General features: G+C 42.3%; 1 protein-coding gene across 1 annotated transcript in view; it reads left to right on the top strand.

The window, feature by feature from the left end:
• Positions 1-15,988, top strand: part of LOC137328049 (golgin subfamily B member 1-like) — a 73,387-nt gene that overhangs the window by 4,914 nt on the left and 52,485 nt on the right. Inside the window, exons 3-8 of the mRNA XM_067994156.1 lie at positions 324-470; positions 1,346-1,492; positions 2,221-2,343; positions 2,430-2,597; positions 7,173-7,358; positions 9,961-10,083. Coding sequence (XP_067850257.1) covers positions 324-470; positions 1,346-1,492; positions 2,221-2,343; positions 2,430-2,597; positions 7,173-7,358; positions 9,961-10,083 — 894 coding nt within the window. The remainder of the gene's footprint in view (positions 1-323; positions 471-1,345; positions 1,493-2,220; positions 2,344-2,429; positions 2,598-7,172; positions 7,359-9,960; positions 10,084-15,988) is intronic.

Here is a 15,988-nt window from a genome sequence, read left to right as displayed (position 1 = left end):
GATATAAAGATGATTTTATTGATACTTTGTTCGCTACAAAATGGTTTGTGGACGGCAATTATGCTTTTGATTGCAGTTTTGAAAAATGTAGATATGAAAGTGTTTTTTTGATGTATCTGATATTTTGTCTCCGTTCTCTGGTAATTTTCAATTCTCTTTAATAAAATTGCTAGTATCTTGCCTTTGCAACTGACTTGAAGGCTATTATTTTATAACTCAACTAAATTGGCACGATTGTGGACATGTGATCTTCAATGCAGGATTCACATGCTGCTTACTGTATAAGTATTAATGGTGTCCAATCCATACAAATTATTCTGCAGACCCAAAGCTCCCAGAAGAGCGATGGTAATCATTCTGTGGCAGATTTAACTGAGCAGCTGGCCCAGAATGAACAACTGGTACTGCAGCTGAAAGAACTAATTCGGGAGAAAGACAACCAGCTTCATGTGAAAGATCAGCAGCTTAAGGTAATATAATTCAGAGAATTCAAGTGCATGTGTTTTTAGCCTCTTTTTTCGAGGGAGTTATTGCAGTGCACAGTATACTTTACGTAACACTTCTGCTAGTTGAATTGTAATGAAATATTGCAAGCTCAGAGACTAAAATAGAAGGTACGAGACAGTTGCCTTGTGCAATTTTATTGTTTCACTGGAAACTTGTTTGAGTAAAAAATAATCAACAATGCTTCTTATTCAGTTGCTAAATAAAGACGGTTGTTAATCTGATTAACATATTTATGGTTGTTGGGACTGTTAAATGAAATGACACTGACGCTCTCGTTTCTGAGTCGGAAGGTTGTGAGTTCAAGTCTCACTCCAGAGACTTCAGCACAAAATCTAGGCTGACACCCTATTGAGGGAGTACTCCACTGTGAGGTGTCGTCTTTTGGATGAGACGTTAAACCGAGGCCCTGTTTGCCCTCTCAGGTGGACATAAAAGATCCCATGGCACTATTTTGAAGAAGAGCAGGCGAGTTCTCCCTGGTGTCCTGACCAATGTTTATCCCTCAAACAACATCCCTAAAACGGATTATCTGGTCATTATCACATTGCTGTTTGCGGGACCTTGCTGTGCACAAATTGGCTGCAGTGTTTCCTACATTGCGACAGTGACTATATTTTGAGAAGTACCTCATTGGCTATAAAGGCTCTTTGGGACGTGCTGGGGTCATTAAAGGCGCTATATAAATGTAAGTCTTCTTTACACCCAGAGTTAAGGCCCAACCTGATTCCGAAGCAAAGCGGTGAGAGAGTCTGCTTTGCTGCTGTGTTGTATTGTTATGTAACGTTGGACTTTGAAACAAAATAAAAAGATCACGTGTTCTTAATTTGTTTTACCGCAGGAAGACAAAGGAGTTTTTGAGGCAAAGATTTCCAAAATGAAGCTGCAGACAAAGGCAAAGGTCACATCACTTACTGCTCAGCTGGAAGTTGTGAAGAAGCAACTTGGTGCATCTGGTTCTAAGGAGCAGACAACTGGGAAGCACAAGGTGTGGCACGTTCCTGACATTATCTGTACCTAGTCACTGATGCTAAGACAATGGCCTACTGATGAAGTACATCGTAGGCAACACGCAAAGCAGAATTGTTTGTTGAATATCGCTGCTGTAAAGTTGGCAATGTATATTTTATCCCCTCAAAGTTTTGACAGAGTTACAGTTCACATATTTGTAAAATTTTGCTACATGGCAGAAATAATTGGCATGTGTTCAAAGGCATGGCATAGCAAAGCAACCAGAAAGGAAATTAAGAGAATTTTTTTTTATGCAATGAGTTATTATAATCTGGAATGCTCTGCCTGAAAGGGTGGTGGAAGCAGATTCAGTAGCAGCTTTCCAAAGAGATTTGGATATATACTTCAAAAGGAAAAAAAATGCAGGAAAAGAACGGGGCGGTGGGACTAATTGGATCGCCCTTTCAAAGAGCAGGCACAGGCATGATGGGCCAAATAGCCGCCTCCTGTGCTGTAAGGTTCTATGATTCTATGAAATATAGACTGGTACTAATGTCCTGAAGTTTTGAAAGGCATGTCCCTGCATTTGAATTTATGATGTGTGAAAAAATGAAACGGACACTGTGCTTTTAAGTGGTATTTAACAAAAGCCTACGGTAAATTATTAAAAATAAAATTTGGATATTTTAATGAGGACAAATATATAGAAGGAAGAGATAGATTGATATATCAAGCTTCTCACTTACGTGTATGATTTAAATGCAGCAATCCGCTGATGGTGATCAGGAACATGCAGCTGCAAATCGAGGTAAGATCTTGATGTTGAGGAAAAAGATTGAAGAGCTGGAATCGCAGGTTGCCAAAAAAGATTCAGAATTGAAGAATAAGGTAAGATTTTTTTACCTACTTGGTTTACTTGTGCTGGGATATTTGAACTACAAATCATGACATCTCTTATTTTTAATAACGTGTAGCTCACAGAGCTGGAAGTCCAGCTGCAGCGAGGTTCTGATATGGACATGATGCTTGCTGAGAAGGATAAGAAACTGGCTGAAAAAGAGGCCTATATTATTGAGCTTCAGTTAGCTGCTGCTTCATATCGTGCACCTCAACAAATAATTCTGCCTAGTGAAGAAATTAAGGTGAGCCTTAAGGAAAATTGTTTGCAGCATTTGCAATTGCACACTTCCTCATTAGGTTTCATTAGAGTAAATTTTGTTTCTCCATTCATAACACTGCTTTGAATTCCAGTGTCTGCAGCTATTGTGCTATTAATGACACATTGATTGCGTGCCTCTTGCAGATTTATTTCGTTTTAGAGCCATAACAGTATTTTTGTGATTTTCATTTTTCCATTTAACTGTGGTCCTGCATTAACCTCCTTGATTACCAATTGCCCATCCTAATGATAAAATCATTCCATGTCTTCTATCAGCTTCTTTTCTGTAGATTTTAGGGATTGAATTTTGTAGAGAAGAATTAATGAACTATGGTATCATTATTTGCCGAAGAAACTAAATGTATTGCGTTTTTGAGGAAGGACTAGAAGAAGTCATTAAAGGTTTAAAAAGTTTTAATGTATTGTTGCAACTGAAAGGGAGGAGTCTGTGCTTTTATTACTGATTGCTGGTTGTAGCCTGTCTATCTGTCTGTGAAATACATGTTATCTATCTTGTGTGCTGATGTCAATTCAGAGGCTGACAAATCACCAGGTGGATTTCTCAGCGAGCATTAGATGTTAAATTTACTGAGGTGTTAGAAACAGTTAATACTGATTTCTGAGCTGCAACGAGGCAGAGCTAATTGTTTAAGATAACTGACTCACGAGGAGGTGTGAGTTTGTTATAGCAGGCATTTCAGCCTCGGTGTCCGATAGACAGCTTCGTGCTCAGAACCTCCTGATAGAAATGAACGTTAGAACCATTTCCCAGTTTGGCAGTACATTTGCTGCATTGATACATGATGGGACGTTAACAAATGATTCCACGAGAGTTTGGTCTCACAAAGCTTTTTCTATCAGATGTGTATCCCAAGTTGTGAGAACTACTAAGCCTGTGGGGCTTTTATTATGTTGGAACAGTGAGTTAAATAATGTTCTGTTATCTTGTGAAATCTGCTGTGCTTGCTCGTGTTTCTGATTCATTTTGCTTAATATACCTAGTTCATAGTTTGTAACCTGTGATATACTGTCTCTTAGCGTTATTATTCCATCGCTGAGATCTGAAGCTTGTGGTGGTAATCCATGTCATATCCAGTACGTACCCCTTTGGTAAAAGGTTCCTTGCTCACCTTGCAGTCTGCTCTCCCAGATTATTTCATGTATTAGGTCACCTTTCGGTTCATTAGGACCATGGGCTTGCCTGTGGAAGCGTGTTTTTGTGTTGGGCACAAGAAGTATGTGAAGTACACCTGAATTGTAACCAGGTGTGCAGTACAAAAGCACCACTGTAGACTTCATCTGTTTGGAACAACATTTTCTGAGCAATAGCATTGTAAACTATTTGTTGTTTTAATGTTCTTTAAAAAGTAACAAGTTCTTGTCCATTCTGATGCTGTAGGGGCTGGAGGGAAATAGGCAGAGAATTCTATTACAACCTGTCTCTGTTTAGATTCTCATGTCAGTGTGTTTGATTGTTTGAGATTGTCCTTGGACTGTGATATACTCGAACATATTAACATCGAGCGGGAGGAGGTATTGGCGGTTTTAGCAGGCCTAAAAATGGATAAATCCCCAGGCCCGGACGAAATGTATCCCAGGCTACTGTGTGAGGCAAAGGAGGAGATTGCGGGGGCTCTGACACATATATTCAGAACCTCTCTGGCCACAGGGGATGTGCCAGAGGACTGGAGAACCGCTAATGTAATACCATTATTCAAGAAGGGGAGTAGGGAAAAACCGGGGAACTACAGGCCAGTGAGCCTAACATCAGTGGTAGGAAAATTATTGGAAAAAATTCTGAAGGACAAAATTAGTCTCCACTTGGAGAAGCAAGGATTAATCAGGGATAGTCAACATGGCTTTGTCAAGGGAAGATCATGTCTGACTAATTTGATTGAATTTTTTGAGGGGGTGACTAGGCGTGTGGATGAGGGTAACGCAGTGGATGTGGTATACATGGATTTCAGTAAGGCCTTCGATAAAGTCCCCCACAGGAGACTGGTCAAGAAGGTACGAGCCCATGGAATCCAGGGTGCCTTGGCACTTTGGATACAAAACTGGCTTAGTGGCAGAAGGCAGAGGGTGATGGTCGAAGGTTGTTTTTGTGACTGGAAGCCTGTGGCCAGTGGGGTACCACAGGGATCGGTGCTGGGTCCCTTGCTGTTTGTGGTCTACATTAATGACTTGGATATGAATGTAAAAGGTATGATCAGTAAGTTCGCTGATGATACAAAAATTGGTAGGGTGGTAAATAGCGAGGAGGATAGCCTCAGTCTGCAGGACGATATAGATGGGTTGGTCAGATGGGCGGAACAGTGGCAAATGGAATTTAACCCGGAAAAGTGCGAGGTGATGCACTTTGGAGGGACTAACAAGGCAAGGGAATACACAATGAATGGGAGGACCCTAGGCAAGACAGAGGGTCAGAGGGATCTTGGTGTGCAAGTTCACAGATCCCTGAAGGCGGTGGAACAGGTAGATAAGGTGGTAAAGAAGGCATATGGGATACTTGCCTTTATTAGCCGAGGCATAGAATATAAGAGCAAGGAGGTTATGATGGAGCTGTATAAAACACTGGTTAGGCCACAGCTGGAGTACTGTGTGCAGTTCTGGTCGCCACACTACAGGAAGGATGTGATCGCTTTGGAGAGGGTGCAGAGGAGATTCACCAGGATGTTACCAGGGCTGGAGCGCTTCAGCTATGAAGAGAGACTGGGAAGATTGGGTTTGTTTTCCTTGGAGCAGAGGAGACTGAGGGGGGACATGATTGAGGTGTACAAAATTATGAGGGGCACAGATAGGATGGATACTAAGGAGCTTTTTCCCTTCGTTGAGGGTACTATAACAAGGGGACATAGATTCAAGGTAAAAGGCGGGAGGTTTAGAGGGGATTTGAGAAAGAACTTTTTCACCCAGAGGGTGGTTGGAGTCTGGAACTCACTGCCTGAAAGGGTTGTGGAGGCAGGAACCCTCGCAACATTCAAGAAGCATTTGGATGAGCACTTGAAATGCCATAGCATACAAGGCTACGGACCAAATGCTGGAATATGGGATTAGAGTAGACAGGGTTGATGGCCGGCGCGGACACGATGGGCCGAAGGGCCTCTATCCATGCTGTATAACTCTATGACTCTATGTATCTTACCTTAAACAATAGCCCAACAAGGTGCTGATAAAACAAATAAGACTGATCTAGAAGATAGGACTTGGAGAGTAAACTTTAATAATATTCAGTATATTTAAAAGTTGACGTTCTAAAATGTTGAACTGTTGTAAAACATATCATTAACAACAATTCTTCAATCTATAATGTATTAAGAGTCTTGTATATAGCGTGCATGTCCTCTGTCACATTTATTCTGTGTAACATTTTCCCTGACACATTTTATTGATAAAACAAAATTATTATAAGCAGTGTATGCTTGCAATCACCGTGAGATCTGCTAGTGTTACCAGAGTTGTGTATCGGGGCCCAACTCAGTACAGGCAACATTACACTTCACCCACTACACTGTGAACAGCTATCTGGAATGTTATTTTTCAGACTTGGCAGTTAACGCAGTTGTCTGCCTCCGCTCTTCAGGTTGTCTGCCTGACACTCACTGTAGCTCCAGGCCCCACTCCTGCTATGTATTCGGGCTGCCATTCCCACAATCCTATTATTTTAGTCTCTCCCACTACCAGTACAGACTGTGAGAGAGTCTGTTTCATACTAGTGAAGTTTATCCATGTTGTTCAGCAGATTTGAAACTACTCCATCACCTATGCCGGTTACATGATGGTTTCACTGTTATTGCAAAAATGTTACCAAGACGGGTAGATTTGAGTTAAGTTACTGGTCAGCCATGATCTAATTGAATGGCAGAACATGCTCAAGGGGCTGAATGGCCTACTCCTGTTTCTATGTTCCTATGCAGGGGGTCACTCTGATAGCTTCAAACTGAGTATTAACCTGTAGAGGTTGGGGGAGATTCAGATAATAGGATTTTGAGTGTGGTTGGGACAGGCAGGATTAAAAAAACAAAACATAATGTGGACAAATGGACAGAAGGCGGAAGAAAATAAAATAAATGAACACCTTGATATGGAATAAAGAATATGAAATGTGAGGAAAAACAGCAGCGAAGGGAAACAAAGCAATAAAAAAAAGAGAAAGGGGAAAGTAAAAGGGAAGCAAAAGAAGTATTTCACATGCCATGTGGTGATGCCGCCATTGCACCTTGTAGCATCAACCCTGTAGAAACTGGTATAACATCTTAATACTTGATCACCCTGTACTACTTGGTGAGCTTGTGAGTGTATAATTCTCTGAATTTGTCTTGTTTTGATAAACTCAAAAAAACCTTTACTATTCAGAGGATTAACTTATTTGTATCTCCACTCCCATATTCATAATTATTCACAACTTAGTGTATTTTTACAAGTCCTTACTTTCAAACTTAGCTTATCTTTAGTGCAAGTGTAATAGTTATTGCAGGTGTGACCAGATTTAATCTATGTCGATAGTACCGTAAAAATCTCTCAAACTTGTTTTAATTCTCTAATTTAAATGCTGCAGGATCAGACAACAGGGAAGGAAACATCTATTAGTGACTTGCAGTCAATGGTTCACAGTCTGACTAGAAAGGTTGAGGAGAGCGAAGAAAGGTTCAGCCTTCTCCAGGAACAAGCAGATAATCTGAAGTACCAGCTCAGCAAAGAGAAAACCCAATATCAAGAGAAGGAAGCAATGTACATGAAAAATGTGAGTACATATAAACTGCAATCAGGATAGTAGTATTTTGTGTGAAGTACCTTCAGTAAAGCACATGGACATTTCCATGGTTTGCCTCTTTTTGTTTGCTTGTAGTTTTGCAGTAATTTACAATAACAACTTGTGTTTATATGGCGCCTTTAACAAAAGAAAAACAAAGTCCTAAGATGCTTCAGAGATATAATTAGACAAAAATACATGTTGAGCCAAAGAAGCAGATATTAGGAGGAGTTTGGTCAAAGAGGTGGGTTATAACGAGGGTCTTAAAAGAGCAGAGGGAGGTGGAGAGGTTTAGGGACAGAATTCTGGAGTGTGGGGCCTAGACAGCTGAAGGCACAGTCGGAGGAGGGTTGTTGGAGGTTACGGAGGTAGTGGGAGGGGCTATGAAGCGATATAAATACTAGGATGACTATTTTAAATTTGGGGTGTTGGGGGATTGAATGTGGATCAGCAAGGACGGGGTTAATGGGCGATTGGGACTTGGTGCGGGATAGGATACGGGCAGCAGAGGTTTGAATGAGCTGAAGTTCACGGAAGGTGGAGGATGGGAAGCCAGCCAGGAGAACATTGGAATAGTCGAGTCTGGAGTTGCCAAATACATTGTTGAGGGTATCAGCAGCAGATGGGCTGAGGGGTCGATGTTATGGAGGTCGAATTCAACTATCCTTGTAATGGAGAGGATTTTGATGCAGATCGAATCGAACACCGAGGTTGCTAACAGTTGATCAACCTGTTGATCAGTGGCAGGTAGGGGGGATGGAATTGGTGGTATGGAGTTTGTGGCAGGGGCCGAAGACTATGGCTTTGGTTTTCCCAGTGTTGAACTGGAAGAAATTGCAGCTCATCCAAGACTGGATGTTGGACAAGCAATCTGAGAGTACAGAGGAGGGGTCGAGAAAGGTGGTGGAGAGGTGGAACTGGGTGTTGTCAGTGTACGTGTGGAAGTTGACCCCACATCGCCGAGGTCGTGATATCGCTGAGGGGCAGCATGTAAATGAGGAAGAAGAGGGGCCCAGGATAGATTCTTGGGGAAATCCAGAGGTAACGGTGCAGGTGGGAAGAGAAGCCATTACTGGAGAGAGAACCAGCATTGGAGCCAGGAAGAGAAGTTGGGTGGTCAGCAGTTTTGTGGGAATGGGGTCAAGGGAGCAGGAGGTAGATCTCGTAGATGGGATGAACTTGGCGAGGGCATGAAGAAAGAAAGTAGTGAAAGAAGCGGGTTCAGGGCTAGGGCAGGTGAGAGCCTGGGAGGAGGCTTGGTTTGTTAGCGAGGGAGGGAAAGCAATAGAGACCGCGTAACGAAAGGTCTCAATCTTAATGACAAAGAAGTCCATGAGCTCCTTGCACTTATTGGTGGAGGTGGAGAGGGCAGGGCAGACTGGTTTAAGGAGACAGTTGGTAATGGAGAAAATAAGTCGGGGATTATCTTTACTCTCCAGGTTGATTCTGGAGTAATGGGTGGTTTTGCCAAAGAGCGAGGCTCGATGGCACTTGATTATAGTCGAGCCAGATCTGATGATGTATGGTTAAGCCAGATGTGCACCAGCTATGTTCAAGTCTGCACCCCTTGGATTTGAGGGAGTGAAGATGAGTATTGCACTGGGGGATTGATCAGCATGGGAGAGAGTCAAGGTTTAACTACATCATGAAAATTATGCACCAAATGTTTTCTTGTATATAAATACATAAATTAGCATAAAGTACCAAAACTCTGCTGAAATGTCACTTTATGTAGATTTTTGTATCCTCCAAATGCTAAGATATGGTACCATAGCATCGTGTAAGGTTTTAACTGAAACCGCTTAAAATAGACAGGTGTTAAGCACCTCTGGTTTTATGATTCCAATGTTCTTTATGCTTAACAGTGTGTAACAATTTTCCATCGTACAATGGAGTGGATATTTCAAGGTTTGATGGGTGCATGGTCCAGTTTGTTTTAAATGCAGATAAAGGCACGTTATTGGCAAAGCTTTTCTTCAATAAGATAGCTGTGTCGGCAAGCAAGCAATCAAGAGCTTGTTGAGATACCTGCCTAATAGGGTTAAATTATGAGGACAAGTTGCATGGACTAGACTTGTACTCCATTGAGTATAAAAGAATAAGGGGTGATATAATTGAGGTGTTTAAGATTATTAAAGGAGTTGATAAAGATAAACTATTTTCTCTGGTGGGGGAGTCCAGAACAAGGGGGCATATTCTTAAAATTAGACCTAGGCTGTTCAGGGGTGATGTCAGGAAGCACTTCTTCACACAAAGGTAGTAGAAATCTGGAACACTTCCCTCAAAAAGCTGTTGAGGCTGGGGGTCTATTGAAAATTTCAAAACTAAAATGGATAGATTTTTGTTAGGCAAGGTTATTAAGGGTTACGGAACCAAGGCGGGTAGATGGAGTTAAGATACAGATCAGCCATGAAATAATTGAATGGCAGGACAGGCTCGAGGGGCTGAATGGCCTACTCCCATTCCTATGTTCTTTCTAAGAGCTGGCATTTGGTCTCTTAATTTTTTCTTTAAAGGAAACCTGTCCAGTAGTTAGGCACCTTTTTGGATATATAATCAGTGTCCTGTTTTCATGATGGAATATTTGTTTCAGATTCGTGTATTTCAGGAAATGATTCAAACAAAGGAAAATAAACTCGCTGAGCAGGCGCAGAAACATGAGCAGGAGCTCTTCATTGTGGCTGCAAAATCAGATGCCAGTGCTGATTTTGAACAGGTTAATGTTTTTTCATAATTAAAAAAAAGTTATTGTATTAAACATGTGAATAAAGGTATCGAACAATGTTCATGTTTAAAGGTATGAAGCAGATTCGGCGAGAAAGGGTCAATGAATGCTGCTCAAAACCATCAAAGTAAATTGTAGCTTTAAGTTAGTGAAAATCATGTAGCATTCGTTTAAAAATATCCTCCATCTTGCAGGTTTATTTGCCTGTGTTTTTGTCACCGGGACACTTTAATTGACTGTTTCGGCTCCATAAAACATTTCCTCTAAGCTTAAAGACAAATTGATTTTAAAAAAACTATTGGAATAATCTTAAAATGCCAGAAATAAGATTTGAAAAATGTATGTTATGCATGAAGTGCAGGATAAACTTTCACAACGCAAGTGCACGTGAGCATTGAACACTAGGAGTTGTAGTTTCTCTATTACTCATGAGATGTGTTTTATCCAATCACTGCACACCTTCAGGAGCTGAAACATGTTGCAGAAGATTCTTTTTTTGAAACGGTGGATATGCAGCAGAAACATTGTTTTTTGGATTTTTAGCCAAGCATGATTTATTTTCAAATGTACATCACTAACCGTAGAATTCCAAGTCACAAGCAAATACTGAAGACCACATTGGGAGAGGGCATGGTAGACCAAGCAAACTTGTCCAGTACTGAGTTTAATGTTTCCAAGACCATTGACAAATTCATTGTGCAGGAGATCTTTAGAATGGGTTTCTTGAGTCATTCATAACACAAGTTCCTTGAACTGTCGTTAGGTTTTATGACTCAACATTATGTTGAGTGCATGATCTAATAGAATGCGTAGTGTTGCACTGGTAAGGATGTTGCAAGGGACAATATAACTTGTATTTAATGTAAGTGAATAATTTATTTACTCACATTTATGATGACTCAAGTCAGGCGGTAAATTAAGAACAATGAGTATGATTTGACTCTTGGAGCCCGATATTAGGAGGGAGGCAGGTTGGCAGCGGGGGGGTCGACTGGGTGCGTGGGTAACGTGCCCAGTGAAATTGGTGGGTTTGGCACGCGATCGTAAGTAAATTGAAGCCACTTACCTTGGCTTCCGGGTTTCGCACTGGAAAGCTGCGCAGTGGGAGGACTGTGCACCCGCATCATAGGCTGTCAGCTGGAGGAGCCCTATTTAAAGGAGCAGTCCTCCACTGACTGATGCTGCAGAAAATAGGCAAAATTACAGCATGGAGCAGCCCAGGGGGAAGGCTGCCCCAGGTTTAATGATGCCTCACTCCTGGTCTTACTGGATGGGGTGAGCAGGGCGATCTTCCACCCGACGGATGGGAGGAAGTGGGCCTGCCTATGCCACCACGAAGGCTTGGCTCGAGGCGGCAGAGAAGGTCACCAGCATCACCAACATACAGTGCAGGAGGCACTTCAATAACCGAACCAGGCGAGCTGAAGTGAGTACTCTTACTCATTCCCCTGCACTCCGTCTGCCACATCACCACCCCCACCCCAATCTCCTTCTGCACTGCCAATGCCACTCTATCACGTCACTCCTCACATCCACTGAACCCTCATCCTCATCTTACCTGCACTTCCTCATCTCCCCAGTACTCATCCCACCACTACCACTCAACCCAATCCTCATACAGTCTCATGGCTCTGTCTCATACTCACCCACTGAAGCATCTCTTTCACGGTCAGCCTCACCCAACCTGCCACTACCTGTGCTGCAGCCACAGGGCATGCATCATGTATGTGTAGTAGGAAGCGTAAGGCAAACGTGTCGTGAGCATGAAGGGGATGCACAAGGGTGTTTGAGGGTTTGTCATGGTTTTTACTTCTATTTGATTTCTGATAACTCACATTACATATTGTCACCACTACTGCCACGTCTTGGCCATTCTTGACTGGCTTGTGCAGTAAGGCCCTTTCATGAGGTTCGCCATGAACACCCTTGATGCCACCCATTGGGTCACCCTACACTGGGTGTATGTGTAGTTTCACGACTACATTGTGCAGGTGCCTGTGGTGCAGCACTGTTGTGTAGCTCCACGTGGCGGAGGTGGACGGCGTGCCTGGCGAGGCTGGTGATGTTGCTTGTCCTCCAATGGAGTGACGAATGGAGCTATGTAACCCCCCCCACCCCATCCTGACGGTGTGAGTGTGAGGGGGTCCGCAAAGTAGGTAAATGTGTTTGGACAGCAGAGTTTAGGGTATGATGTAATAATTTTGAGTGTGGCGACAACGGTGTGGCAGGCAAAACTTTGTCTGAGGTGACAGAGTGCCCTGCTGCAATGAACGAGGTATTCCCCCCAACTGTCAAGGAATCCTCTGCATCTTCCAGTGGCTGCTGACTGAAACACGTCTGCAACAACAGGGAGTGTTTCCCACAGCATAGGAAACACGCTGAGGAGAGTCCAAAATCACAACCCTGCTAAAATCTCTTCCCAATGAGGTCTGTCAATTACCTCAAGTACCTCCCTAAACTGTCATCCCGCCGGCTTTAATTGCCAGTGGGAGTCCCGCATGTGGAGGCTGCGCGCACTGATTTGCGTCATTGGGGAACCCTGAATTGGGCGGGTTGGAGCCGGGCTCCGGACCCGCTCCGAGATTCCCCAATTTTAGGAACCCCCCACCACGAACGCACCCGCTCGGCCATCCTAAAATTGACCCATTGGTGTCAAGGAATTGCATAATTGATGTTTCAATCTTATTTTTCACCTTTTATTAGTCCCCTTGCTATTTTGATTTCCCCTCCTATCCAATAGTGCTTAGAGTGCAAAAATATAACTGGAGCTCCAAAGAGTATAGTATGGCCAATAAAAGGTGAATTGTCATTGTTACTATTAATTTGTGCCTGATGTTTGTTGTCTGAGTGCTGTCACTGGCAGGGATGAAGTCAGATAGAAGCTTCCATGGTTTTTGCTGTCATCAAAGCACAGCTGTTTACTGTAGCCTTTATTATAGGCTACTATCTGTCCCCTGACATGCTACTTCCAGAACGAAGCATAGAGTGTTCGTGGCACTGACTATAAAAGACCAACCTTCCAACTTGCCCACATTTCTGAGCACGTGTGTGCTGTCTGCTGTCACTGCTGAGATTCAGAATCATGGTGGGGACAACAGACAAATGAATGTGGGAATTGTATTTGTGCAGAAGTGCCAGGTTAGTTGGAAGATCTGAAAGTCATACCTGCCTGAAGTCGCTTAGCTGGCTGATGAAGTCTGAATGCATACGGGTGAATTATTGGAATCAATTCTGAGGGACAGCATAAATCGTCATTTCGAAAGACACAGATTAATCAAGGACAGTCAGCATGGATTTGTAAACAATTTTACAACACCAAGTTATAGTCCAACAAATTTATTTTTAATTCCACAAGCTTTCGGAGGCTTCCTCCTTCGTCGGGTGAACGGTATGGAAATGACATTTTCGAATCCTTTTCGAATGTCATTTCCATATTGTTCACCTGACGAAGGAGGAAGCCTCCGAAAGCTTGTGGAATTAAAAATAAATTTGTTGGACTATAACTTGGTGTTGTAACATTGTTTACAATTGTCAACCCCAGTCCATCACCGGCATCTCCACAGCATGGATTTGTTAAGGGAAGGTCGTGTCTGACTAATTGATTGAATTTTTTGAGGAGGCAACAAGGAGGGTAGTTGAGGGTAACGCATTTGATGTAGTCTACATGGATTTTAGCAAGGCTTTTGACAAGGTCCCACATGGCAGACTGGTCAAAAAAAAGTAAAAGCCCATGGGATCCAAGGGAAAGTGGCTAGTTGGATACAATATTGGCTCAGTGTCAAGAAGCAAAGGGTAATGGTCAACGTGTGTTTTTGCGACTGGAAGGCTGTTTCCAGTGGGGTTCCACAAAGCTTGGTACTAGGTCCCTTGCTTTTTATGGTATATATTAATGATTTGGACTTGAATGTGGGGGACTTGATCAAGAAGTTTGCAGATGATACAAAAATTGGCTGTGTGGTTGATAGTGAGGAGGAAAGCTGTAGACTGCAGGAAGATATCAATGGACTGGTCAGGTGGGCAGAAAAGTGGCAAATGGAATTCAGTCCCGAGAAGTGTGAAGTAATGCATTTGGGGAGGGCAAACAAGGCTATCGAGTACACAATAAATGGGAGGATACTGAGAGGCGGAGAGGAACAAAAGGACCTTTGAGTGCATGTCCACAGATCCCTGAAGGTAGCAGGACAGGTAGATAAGGTGTTTAAAAAGGCATACGGGATACTTTCCTTTATTAGCCGAGGCATAGAATATAAGAGCAGGGATGTTATGTTCGAACTGTATAAAACATTGGTTAGGCCACAGCTTGAGTACTGCATACAGTTCTGGTCACCACATTGCAGGAAAGATGTGATTGCACTAGAGAGAGTACAGGGGCGATTTACGAGGATGTTGCCAGGACTGGAGAATTTTAGCTATGAGAAAAGATTGGATAGGCTGGGGTTGTTTTCTTTGGAACAAAGGAGGGCGAGGGGAGATTTAATTGAGATATATAAAATTATGATGGGACTGGATAGAGTGGATAGGGAGGACCTATTTCCCTTAGCAGAGGGGTCAGTGACCAGGGGACATAGATTTAAAGTAATTGGTAGAAGGATTAGAGGGGAGCTGAGGATAAATTTTTTCAGAGGGTGGTGGGGGTCTGGAACTCACTGCCTGAAAGGATGGTAGAGGCAGAAACCCTCAACTCATTTTAAAAAGTACTTGGCTGTGCACTTGAGGTGCCGTAATCTACAGGGCTACAGACCAAGTGTTGGAAAGTGGGATTAAGCTGGATAGCTCTTTTTCGGCCGGCACTGACACAATGGGCTGAATGGCCTCCTTCTCTGCCGTAACTTTCTATGATTCCAAGTTACACCTGCATGTTTGGAGGTCATACAAATGTCAATCCAAAGATGCAACCTATGCATGGAATTTTGTGGTGCTTATTGGCTGGCTGAATAACCATCTGCTGCTCTCTAGTGCGGGTCTGACATCACTTGAAGAAAATGACTGCAGCAATATAGAATGTTGATAAAGTGGATACTGGGAATTCTTCAATTATAAAATTACTGGGAAGTAGGCATTAGTAAATGCCGATTACTCTTTGCAAAATCAACGGTGAATCTTGCCTAGAAGGTAATTGTACTCAAAGAAGTAATAAACAAAAGTGGCCTCCAAACCCTAGATTTTATAGAATTACTTGACTAGTAAGGACTTGTGCAGTTTTGTGACTTACGCTGCTATTGAAATTGAGATGGGACTTGTTACTTTCAAGAAGCAAAAATTCCTTTATTTTTATTTATATAATAAATTATGTACTATAGTAAAAATATTTGTAGTCTTTGGAACTTTTTTTAAACAGAACTAACATGAGGAAAGAAAGTGCATCAAATTCTGTCTTTTTTTGGCCTTGATAGCAGAAGTTAATTATTTTAATTAAAATTCTCTCACTGAAATTCAAGGATTGTTGCAGGTTTAGCAAATTCAATGTGCCACAAACTAGGGATGAGAAACTTTCCACTTCGGTGAGCTAAAAAATAAAGCAACTCATGGGCTATGTGAGACAATGCTGTGTCTGTCCCTTGTTTTTTTTGTTCTCTTTCTACATTCAATTATTTTTATGGGTGCCTGCCTCACTGAGACCCTCTTCCTCCCTGCCTGCCTCACTGACTTAACGTCATATGCTTTCTTTTTGCCTCAGGGTTCAGTTCTAGTAGTTGTGACTGAACAGCCAGTTTTTGGCGACTGAAAAGTTAATTTAGGCAAGTTTTTAAAATAATTTTGCTTTGTGAAAAGAAACTTGAAAAACTTTATTTCTAACATTGCTACGCTATAGTCTGTTACACTTAATCTGTATTATGTAGACTGGAATAATAAAGATGTCGTCTTTTACTCTATACTATCTTGTCTCCTCCTTATT

The sequence above is a fragment of the Heptranchias perlo genome, chromosome 12 (assembly GCF_035084215.1).
Source record: "Heptranchias perlo isolate sHepPer1 chromosome 12, sHepPer1.hap1, whole genome shotgun sequence".
Classification (NCBI taxonomy): domain Eukaryota; kingdom Metazoa; phylum Chordata; class Chondrichthyes; order Hexanchiformes; family Hexanchidae; genus Heptranchias; species Heptranchias perlo.
This window is presented reverse-complemented; position numbering and strand designations above follow the sequence as displayed.